At 48.3% G+C, this 11542-nt stretch overlaps 1 protein-coding gene across 21 annotated transcripts in view; it reads left to right on the forward strand.

Moving 5' to 3' along the window:
- RGS6 (regulator of G protein signaling 6) overlaps positions 1-11542 on the forward strand; it is a 636900-nt gene that overhangs the window by 619704 nt on the left and 5654 nt on the right. For 6 of the 21 annotated variants that reach the window (XM_054448764.2, XM_054448762.2, XM_054448761.2 and 3 more), the window contains one exon: positions 4068-4134. The exons of the other annotated variants lie outside the window; for them this stretch is intronic. In XM_054448764.2, coding sequence (XP_054304739.1) covers positions 4068-4134 — 67 coding nt within the window. The remainder of the gene's footprint in view (positions 1-4067; positions 4135-11542) is intronic. 21 annotated transcript variants of the gene reach the window in all.

Consider the following 11542-nt stretch of genomic DNA (forward strand, 5'->3'; position numbering starts at 1 on the left):
TTTCTTTTTTTTTTTTTTTTTTTTTTGGTCATTTGCTGCCACAGCAGCTGAGCTCTGGGCAACAGGGCTCTCTCCCCCGAATGTCTGAAAGGAGGTCAGCGAGTGGAGGACACAGGTGCCCACTGGCACAGGGCATTGGCAACCATCGTGCAGTGAGTCCCAGCACAGCCAGGGTGGCCATGTGTGTGGGGCGTCCTGGCCCGAGGTTGAAGAAAGCTCATCCTGTCATAGTTCCCATCCGGAAAGGGTGTTTGTTTTGTTGAAAGCAAAAAGGATCATAAAGTCACTTGCCTTTTACCCAATGCCAGTTCCAGATTCCAGGTAAATGAGCTAATATCAAAAACACCTCAGCCGGCTGGGCATGGTGGCTCACATCTGTAATCCCAGCACTTTGGGAGGCCGAGACAGGCAGATCACCTGAGGTCAGGCGTTCGAGACCAGCCTGGCCAACGTGGTGAAACCCTATCTCTATTACAAATACAAAAATGAGCCGGGTGTGGTGGCACATGCCTATAATCCTAGCTACTCAGGAGGCTGAGGCAGGAGAATCACTAGAACAAGGGAGGCAGAGGTTGCAGTGAGCCAAGCTTGCACCACCTCACTCCAGCCTGGGCGACAGAGCAAAACTCCATCCCCACCCCACAAAAAACCCCACCTCAGCCTGGCCAGGAGCAGGGCACACCCCCAGAGGCCTCGGACTGAGGAGAAACTGTGCCCCCACCCTGGCTTCCCTCCTCTAGGGCCCTACCAGGGGAACTTGTCCTCAGCCCAGCTCAGGGAAGGGTTCCCATGTCACATTCTTTCCAGCTGTCCTAAGAACCACCCCGATTGCCGATGACACTCCCTCCTCTCTTGGGCTTCACCAGGGCTGCTTTCAACTCATCGTGGGATTGTGTAATTATGGTGATTACAGCTTGTGACTTTTTTCCTCTCTTCATCTTTTGCTTTCAAATTCTTTGAGGCCTCTCATTAAACATGGCGATCCCGGTAAAGTCAGCAAAGTTTTAATAAGACACTTTTTACAGCTAAAGAAAGCCCAGTCAGGGTTGATTGCTACTATGTTCTCTCAGATATTGCATTAAAACTCTATCAGGTGCAGTTGGTGCCTAGGTATAAGAGGTGGGGGGGAGGGAGGGCAGGGAGGCAGAGGGCACCTGTACTTAGTGACAGGGCTGGAGAACCATTCCACACCATGCCCCTGGCCTTTTTTGTTTGCACCAAGTACATCTGAGCCCCCGTGCCTAATAGGAAAAGACAGACTGTCAAGCAAGGACCGAAAGCCTGGCCTTAACATCATAGCACATTACACTGGGAAATGGAGATGGAGCATCCAAGACAACACTCAACCCAACCTTGTAATCTGGAGCAAAAGTGGTGGGGGAATTCTGATACGTGCTCTGTCCTGGTTAATACTAGAAGGTTCTGAGGCATCCATAATTCTAAATAATTAAAGGAGTCAATCACTAGCCTTTGTGAGTCATCACGATCCGGTGGTTTTACACCTGATGGAGGTTTCCTTGGTAATCATTCAGCTTCACATCTCATTCTTGGCTAGTCTTTAATCATAGCTTGCTTGCTTTCTTCTTCTTCTTCTTGTTTTGGTTTGGTTTTTGGTGGGGTGTTTTTTGTTTTGTTTTGTTTTGAGACAGAACCTCGCTCTGTTGCCTAGGCTGGAGTGCAGTGGCACAATCTCAGCTCACTGCAACCTCCACCTCCCAGGTTTAAGCGATTCTCCTGCCTCAGCCTCCTGAGTAGTTGGGATTACAGGCCTGCACCACCACACTCAGCTAATTTTTGTACTCTTAGTAGAGACGGAGTTTCACCATGTCAGCCAGGCTGGTCTTGAACTCCTGGCCTCAAGTGATCTGCACACCTCGGCCTCCCAAAGTGCTGGAGTTACAGGTGTGAGCCACCGTGCCCGACTCATAGCTTTCTTGAATAGTTATCATGAGAAGGACCATCAAGGAGTGTGGGTTGTGTGTGTGAGCCCCGTGACCCACCCTTCAGCAGGTTCATCCAGGTTCCCCTCATTTCTGTATTCCCTGGGGACTACACAGATGCCCGCATAGTGAAGTACATCTTGCTCCAGCAGGACTGTGTTTCTGAGAGGTCCCTGATTGGCTGCTCGTGGCTGACAGTCCCGTACCAACCAGACTGCCTTTTACCCTGCAGGTAGCCAGTTACCTCACTACCTGTGTCTCAAAAGAGCAAGGAGCTGGACTGTGACTGGGCAGCACCAACCACCTGGAGTTAAGTGTCAAAAACGTGGCAGGGACATTTCCCCCAACTGCATTCCCATCCACTACTGAAGGTGACCTGCTTGTGTGACCCCTTGAGAACAACGTCCCTTTAGTACCCACCAAAATGCAGAGAAGTAAGCTAAGTTCGAGACAGGCAACCCCAGCTGAATCCCTTTTTCTCCACCTGATATTGTATGACCCTGGGCAAGTCACTTGCATGTCCGATGGGTACAACAAAGCCCACTGCACAGGGTAGATGTTGGCATTAAATGAGGATGTGATCACAAGAGCTGCCATTTATTGGGAGCTCATACTCACAGTGTTGTACTGTGTCATGCTGGCTTTGCCTGGGATGGACTTTGGTTCTACTTCAGCTCCATCACTTAGTTGTTTGAATTGCACAGCTTCTCTAAGCCTCAGTTTCCCCATCCATAAAAGGGAGATAAGAGTAAATAATTAAGTAGGAATAAAATGCATAATGTCCTTAAGCACACGCACTGCACACAGTGTGCTAACAGGTGTAGCTCTTAGAATTAGTTTCATCATTATGATATTATTTGCAGCTCATACTTAGCTCTGCGCTTATTACCTTATTTAATTTCCAGCAATATTCTGCAAGATAGGCATCATTATATATATTTTGTGGTTGAGGGTGGGTACGTGGCTATCTCCTATATGACAGTCTGCGCAAAGTGCATGTATTACAGAGATCAGCTCACGATAACTACTCAATAAATGGCAGCTATTATTGTTGGCTTGTTTTTAAAGTCAACTCAGAGAGTTAGTTTTTCTGCATTTCCTGGAAATGAAGGGACTGTGATGCCCAGCAAGCCAGCTTCTGTTCTACCGTCGATTTCCTGGGGCCCCTAAGCACTTCCCGGGAAGCTGTGGGAACTGGGGGGCTTGTCAGCCTGTAAGGTGCTGGGAGGTGGGGAGGGCCACCAGGCAAATGGTGCACGTGTTGTGGGGATCTGGCATTTGGCCCCCTACTGAGGTGAAGGACCCGAAGGTGCCTCCTGCTACCAGACACAGATAAGGAATGGGTCTACCCAAGATAAGAAGATTAAATCCACTCCTCCAAATGTAGCCGCTCCACATGACAGAAATACTCACTCACCTCTCAGCTGTCTGCTTGCCTGGAGCCACCCTGAGCAATGCAACCTCAACAAGTCCAGTTGCTCCATCAGTCCGATAAACAGAGGTTTCTCTTTTTTAACCACTTATTCCAAAGCGAGGTAGTGGAGGAGTCAGAAGCACGTGGCAGGCGATGCTTTGAAATTCCTTGATAAACCGGACCCCTGGGGTGGGCACTCACTCCTACTGCCTGTAGTACCGACAGAAACAGAAGTGGAGAAGTTATTTCCAATGAGGTCAATAAATGACTTTTTCATGGGGGAGAATTCCATTTTTATATATGTATTTTAAGGTGAATGCTTTAAGTTTGCAGTATTTGTCAGAGTGGCATCTTAGGAGCTGATATAAAATTCTACAGCCAAACAAGCGATTGCCTATGCACTTTGCATGAGATGCTTCTGTAAGTGCCTGTGGTCTAAACATGCACGTGAACGCATGCACAGGTGTGTGCACATGTGCACAGGTGTATACACAGGTGCATGTGCCGCCTGCCTGATGTTCGCCTCTGTGTTCAGTGTATGGTGTGCATATAACCATAAGCTGCAAACCTGCAAGTATCTCTGTTGCATGGATTGCATGCCCTCTGCAGCTGTGTGTGTGTCTGGGCAGGGGCTCCTCTAAAGCCACAGGTCTTCACAGTTTCAGCTGGATAAGTTATTCTTCACTTCCCTTCCTAAAAACACAATTGCCTAGTGCTGCTGGCGCAGAGTCAGAATGGCCGCTGCATTTCACCCCCGAGGTGGCTTCCTTCCAGCAGTGGGTGAGTGATCCCGGCGTTCGCACGCTCTCTAATCTGTGGGATCCTTCTGCACAGAAGGTGTTCCAAAATCCAAAAGAGATGATCTGTTTGTCCATGGCATCGTCTCTGCCCACTATTCCCGTTCTCATGCCCTGGTTCCAGGGACAGTCAGCAGCACCCATTTCTTGGTGTCTCTGTTTTTTCTGCCCATTTTTTGTACCGGTAGTTTTTCTCTCCTAAGAAACAAGGAGCTGAGGGGTCCAGAAATGATGCTGAGATGAGTCCCTTGTCCCAGAGGCAATGTGCAGATAACATCCTTAGGTATTGACCCAGTAACTCTCTTCTCCTAGTTCCCATTCCCTAGCAGAACAGGGAACACCCACTACCTTTGAAGATGCTTCTAAATCCAATAGCAGCATCCTTAGGCTTCATTTCCTGGTGAAAACTTCTATAACTCTTCCTCTGTGGGCCCTGGGCCAAATCCTGCAGGAAACATAGCAATCTCACATTTCTATACACTACACCATCAGGGGAGAAGAAAGCTGGGAAACCACCCATCCCCTGTCCCGTGGGGACCAAAAGCATCTCAGCAGCACGTGAAAAGAGCCTGTAGGGAAATAAGGTTCTCTGTAGCTAAGAATTCCAATGACCTAAGTTTCTGTCCAGGTATCTCCTGAAAACGCTGCTTAGTCTGTTCCCTGCCGTACTTCTTCAGGTTAGGAATGCATGTCTGATAAGTGCCTGCTAAATTGCATTCCTGATAGTGGGGAAGAAAGAAATGAGCCGGCCCTCTTTGCATATGCATCCAAATGGACGTGGACATTCACTGAATTGTTATGCTTTTGTGGGAGGACCAGAGGTCAGCAATTCTAGGCTCCGCCTTTTCAGCTGGCTAAACCAAGGACCTTAAGAAATGTACGTGTTTTGGGTGAACACATTTGCAAGAGATAAGTGTCCTTAGGAGGATGGAGTCAGAGTCCTCATAGGTCCTCAGGAGAATCACATACTGCCAACCAAATAACCTTCTCTTGCCGCTTTGTCCACAATATCAAGTAGCTAAATTCCAGCTTCACTGTCTCCCGTAGTCATAGTCAAGAGTTACTTGAATTTCCTAGTGGGAAAAAAGTAGCATCAACTTGTTGCCAATAGCAACACAGCCATGTCCCTGCTTCCTAGAGCCTTTTGGTCTTTGCCTAATTTGGAGTGAACCAGAGCTTAGATGCCAGAGTCCATCTGGGAAGGAGGAGGAGAGGAGGAACAGGCGGGCATTAAGTGGGTCAGAGGAAGGCATGCCACCGAGAGGCCTTACAGGCAGAATGCCGCCCTCATTCCACTCCTGAAGCCACCAAGAATTTCCTGCAAGCTGAGAGGAGAAAGAGCAACAGGGTTGTTCCGTCAGATGAGAGGAGGGAGAAAAGAGAGAGCTGGTGTGAAAAGGGGGCATTTCCACCACACAGGGAGGCAGAGTAGCAGGGAAAATGGAGATGCACAACTTGGACGCGAGACCGGGGAGTCTGGGCCTGGCATTCTGCCACTCATATAGGGCTCAGCTGCTGAGTCCTTGTCTCTCCCACCATCCCTGCCCAGCTCCAGATTTGTCCCTGCACAGCTGGGGGGCCGTGGAGAAAGGTCCCCCATCACTCAGCAAAACTGACAGGCAGAAGTAAGTGATGAGCATGGTGACGCCAGGGTCAGAGGTGCCAGGAACACCAGCAGGGAGGGCTTCCCCCACCTGGCTGGGCACCCCGAATTAGGCACTTGGCCTAGAATGATTTAAAGTGGGGTTGATTTTTATTAGAGTAAGGCCACCCTGCCTGCCCCACCTTAGAAAGGGAAACATCACACCTGCTTCTGTCCTCCCTGGGGCATTTGCCATGTGTGTTCCTAGAGGCATCAGCATCAGTAACACAGGGCCACAAACAGAATGGTGGCTTCACCCAGCCTGTCCAGCAGCTACCACCTGAAATCTACATGCACGAAGCCATGGTGACCTGCACCCCAGCTCAGTACAGTAACCAAAAGCCCCTTTTGCCAGGCTTGTCAGCCAGCAGATGGCACCTCCTTTCTCTCAGGATTTCCAAATGGGATGAGGGGAAGCCCCTTCGCAGCGTAGCACCTGCCTGAGATAAGTTCAAGCGTGCTCAAGAACTTAAAGTTCTTTTCTCAGGGAAGTTGAGAAACATTGCCCAGAGAGGTTGCCCAGTACGGGTGGGCACAGGGGACTCCTTCATCCCTGAGTGTTTCCATCTGCCTCCTTCCTTGAGAGTGACAGCCACGTGCAAAGTAAGAGGGGCATGGGTCGTGAAGGCTGACCAACTCAGCTTTGCCACTGACTAGCCATGCACTCCCAGGCAAGTTACTCAAACTCTGAGTCTGTTTCCTTGTTTGTTTAGTGGAGTTTATAGAAATGCCTACTGGCAAGCATGTTGTGAACATAAGTGCAGGTGCTTGTAAAATGCCTCGCATGCTTGACACACAGTAGTTGCTCAATGGTCCATCAGCAGGTGGCTGTTAGTAACTGTCCTCACAGCTACCTGTGTTCCTAGTGGGGGACCATTCCCACCATGCCACTGTCAAGGCCTGGGTGATTTGAAGAGCAAGGCACTTGAGGAGAGAGGGTCCATGAGCTACCCATGCCATTCTATCAAATAGGCCCATGGGAGATCAGGGGATAGGTGGGTCCTTTTACATTTAATCCAGATAGGAGAACTGGCAACTCTTCTTTTGTAAATTCAAAAACTTTAAAATATTTTAAAGCACTGGTAGTTGCCAATTATATTAGTCCATTTTCACATTGCTATAAAGAAATACCGGAGACTGGGTAATTTCTAATGAAAAGAGGTTTAATCAACTCACAGTTCCACATGGCTGGGGAAGCCTCAGGAAACTTACAATCATGGTGGAAAGGGAAGCAGTCTTACTTGGCAGCAGGCAAGAGAGAGTGAGTGTGTATTAACACTTACAAAACCATCGGATCTCATGAGAACTCACTCCCTATCACGAGAACAGCATGGGGGAAACCACCCCCATGATCCAATCACCTCCCACTAGTTCCCGCTCTCAACACATGGGGATTATAGGGATTACAATTCAAGGTGAGATTTGGGTTTGGACCCAGAGCCAAACCCTATCACCAATACAGGATACAGTAAGGTGTCTGAGCCTACTAGTGGTCCCAGTGACATTCTGTGGAAATTGATTTCAGAAGACGTGACTGCTGGGTACCTCCTCCATCCCCACTGTTTACCAGGCAGAGCCTGAGTGTTTATACCACTGTACATGAGAAGGTGGGGGTAGGGGGGTGCTGTTGCAAGAAAAAAAATCCATTATGTTTATTTTGATTAAATTTCTTATTTTTTAAACAGGTTCAGTTTTAAGTATTCATGAATACCATTTATTAATTCTTTAATCAGTGAACATCTCTTTTTTGATTAATTCACTTTTCATCTATCCCTTGACCTTTTTAAAAAAAATTGGGGTATTGTTTTATGTTTGTGATATAGCTTCCTATTTAAAAAGGGTCAAATAAAAAAATATTTTAAAACCATATAAATGCCCTTAAGCCCCTGAGAGAGATGAGGAAGCTTGCCAAGGCCCTATAAGTAACACGGACCCCAGGAATGGGTCAGCCACAGGCTCCTGCCCCTCCTCACTGCAGAAGGGTGAGAAAGACAGGAATGGCCTCTCTTCCTTCCCATGCTGCTCTGACCTACCTCTGTTGTGGAGGAACCATAACAGGTTCCATAGCCCAGTTTTTCCATTTCATATGCCCCACCTTGTTTCACAGAGTTGAATAGAGGATGATAAGAAATAGAGAATTTAAAAAGTGTTTTGAAATTATTCTAGGTTAAGTGTGGGTTTTCCCACCATCCCCTGCCAGCATTTCTCAGACATCTCAGACAGCACTCTCCCCAGTTTTAGACATCATTGAGGAAGAAGATGCCACGGAATTCTTTGCATTCCCTTTTAAAATCATTTCTTTTGCTTTGCTCAGTGAAGAAGGAGCACCAGGGGCAACAACCTTCCAGGAGTCACCCGATGAAGTGAGGCAGGCCTTTGGCTTCTCCCATCCTGCTGAACCCAAGCCAGGATCCCCTACCTTTCCACCTGTCTCTTGGGCTCCTGACCCTTATCCTCAGCAAGTCTCCCCCAACCCCACCCCAGGCCTCTAATTCCACACATATACATCCTTTATGAACTTGAGCACCATCTTTTCAAAGGAGACCTTCAGGCTCCTTGAGAGCATGACTCACCTCTGGGGCCTCCACTTCTTGCCTGCTAAGGTTGCTTGGTGAGCTGTATTCAACAAAACACCATTTTTCATGAGCAGGGATGAAAAATGCCTGTGTGTCACACCAAAGGGATCCATTTGCATCAATGGAGGCTAGAAATAGTGTTCCACATTAGTTCTATTGCAAGTTCGAATTCCCCAACAGAGGAATCCAGGTTCCTCCTGTACTGGAGGGGGAAGCATTGAATTTCTCCAAACCCAGGGATGTGCCCAGCAACTGAAGAAGGGTAAGGAGTGGGAAATTCCAAGGCATAGATGTAATAGCTGGGACTTTTTTTTTCCTAATTTTTTTTCTTTTGAGATATAATTATGCACGGTAAAATGAACAGACCTGAAGTACATGGCTCAATGAATTTGACAAGTGTATGCACCCGTGTAACATATACCCCATCACCCTAGAAGGCTCCTTCATGTCCCTTTCCAATCAGTTTCATCCTTCTCCCCCAGGGGCAACTGTGGTTGATTTCTTTCTCCCATAATAGCCTGGATTTTGATTTGGCAGACTTAAGATCTGTAACTTTGGTCTTAGTTCATCTGAGCAGATCAGCAAAAGAAGCTCAGATGTCTTTACTCTCTTAGCACTGAAAAAGATCCTCCCTGAGCCGCTAGTACTTGGCTCTGCTGTCCCCCAGTATGCCCCAATCTGACCCCCAGGGCTACTCTCTGAGCCACAGCCCTCCTCTCAGCCAAAGAAAGAGTTTAGCATCAGTCTCCCAGGTAAGTAAGTGGCAAAAGCTCTTGGTAACCCAGATAGTGCATGCTTTGTTGATTAATATGTGGAAGTGCAATGCACAGAGCCACAGCATGTCAAGCAGCATGTTGATTTTTCTCACTGCACAAAAGGGGGCCATTCCTTTTGTGTGTTTCCTTTCAGAAACAAAGGATTCCATGACCACCTTCTTCCAGGCTCCTAGCCATCAAGATGGCCACAGAGCCGAAATGATTAATCAGAGTGGAGGGTGGGAATTGAATGTGTGGGTGTTAGTGAACCCAGCACTGAGCCCATGGTCCATGAAATTGAAGGATCCCAAATTCTATTGGATTACACTTTGCCAAATGTCTCAAAGGTGAAAAGCACTTTGTTGGTATGCAAAGCTTTGGTGTCTCTGGAATGTACCTTCTGCAGCTCAGTTCTTAATCACTGTATATTTTTTCACTTGGACAAAGGCTGCCTGCTAATAGCATTTTCAACCATCCTCAGCTGCTTCGCTCAGCTACGCCAAGGCCTCGGGCTGAGCTGGCTGTGGTTTCCTGGCACCATGATCCATTCCCAACTGACCAGCACTGAGGAACATTACACATTCACACCCTGAAAAAAAACTGCTTCCTCTGTAACTATGCAAATGCCAGACACAGGCAGGCAGAATTACCATTCCCCTTTCAAAGTGGTTCCTTCAGGATCATCCAAACTGGAGACAGGGATGAGAGTAAAGAGACGGGGTAGTGCCCTGGAGGGTACAGGCAGGAGCTCCCCTCTCTCTGGGCAGAGCGGATTCCTCGGGAGCTTCCTGCAAGCCTATAGGGGCATGCACTTTGGGGCAGCTCATCTCTGAACACAGGTAGCCTCTACCATCAGATTTCACTTTGATCACTGAAAACTACAGGAGCCTCAGCTCTTCAGAAGGGAAGCAGCTGCTGAGCAAGTGTGATTGCAGTATTTCTTCCCCAAAGCCCTGGGCCAGGCATCTAGCCATGCCTGCATCCTGCATGATTAACCGCCTTCCAGCCTGAGCCTGCCCTCACTCACCCGGGAGGTCACTGGGTAGCGGGTAGATTGCAGCTGGGCTGAGCTGCTTCTCAAGCCGACCTGAACCCTCATGACCTCCATCTTTAGCAGCAGAAGTGGCATTTGGTAAATGTGCGAAAGCAGGAGTGGGGAGAGGGAGACAAAAATGCCAAGCAGCACTGCCTGGGTTGCTGAGAGGTTGGGAACAATCCCAAGGGTGGCCACTAAGCTGGTCAGCTGTACCATCCTACCCTGAAATCCTGGGAAATAAAAGCAGTCAGGGGAAGCGAGGAACGGGCAGTGACAGGCTGGCCACAGGTCCTTGGAGTCAGAGCTGTGAGGCTGAGCTCCAGGATTTAGTCAGGAAGAGATTAATTAGCGCCTTCAAGCCCAGCCCAGTCCATTCTGTAGAACGAGGAAGGATTGAGGGTAGGGAAGCCTCAGGGCCAAATTCACCTAAAACAAATAGGCACATAATCCTCCAGAAATAGAATCTCCAACCTCCCTCAACCCACAGTCCCCTCTCCAGCCAAAATAACCTTGCTAATAGGAATGAGGCTGCAGTGAAGGTTTGGGCAACTGGTAAATCTCACCTCCTTTGTCTCTGGGCTTTGAATGTACACATTGGCAACAGACTCTTATTCAGAAGCTTGAGTGATTTTTTTTTCCCGTCCACCAGCTAAATGAGAACCCCAAACGCTGTGGATAGCAAACTCAGAACATGTATATTTGGGTATACAATGTGTGATTTGTGGCCCTGGTGGAGGAGGGATGGGAGGGGGAGGAGGAGGAGGAGCTGATACTGGTGTGTGGTGGTTATCACAGCAATAAGTGGCACCTAAGAGGAAAGCAAACTTCCTTTGTGCCTTTCTTAGGGCAGGGATGGACATGGGTAACGGGGTAGGGGAGGTTTGTAAGAGCTCTCACACAAGGAGGCCCCTAGACTCAGCAGTCCCGTGTTTCCCCAGCAAGGATGCCCCACCCCCCCATGCTTCCTGCCTTCAGGCCTGCCCTAGGAAGGCACATTCCCGAGTGACAAATGCCTCACACTCTATGTAAGAAAGGGCACTCAAGGAGAGTCACCGCTGGGTGTGTGCCACAGAACCCGGGGCTGGGGGGAGCCCTTGAAGGTCAGCCTCTGCCTTCTAAGAGCTATTGTTGTACCTAACCTGGTCTAGACAAAGGAGTAGTCATTCTGTCTTAGTGATTTTCAAAGACTGACACCATAACCCTCTTGGATTTTTTTAAAATCTGATTAAAAACTCCTTAGCCAAGTATAAATGTATCCTGCTGCAGGTTAAGTTTAGTGCATTTGAAGATTCAGATAAGGTTGCTGATGGGGAGATTTTGTGGACACGTGTGTGTGTGTGTGTGTGTGTTTTTAAGATGGGGAGAAAAAAATGAAAAGTTTT

This window comes from Pongo pygmaeus, chromosome 15 (genome assembly GCF_028885625.2).
Source record: "Pongo pygmaeus isolate AG05252 chromosome 15, NHGRI_mPonPyg2-v2.0_pri, whole genome shotgun sequence".
NCBI classification, from domain to species: domain Eukaryota; kingdom Metazoa; phylum Chordata; class Mammalia; order Primates; family Hominidae; genus Pongo; species Pongo pygmaeus.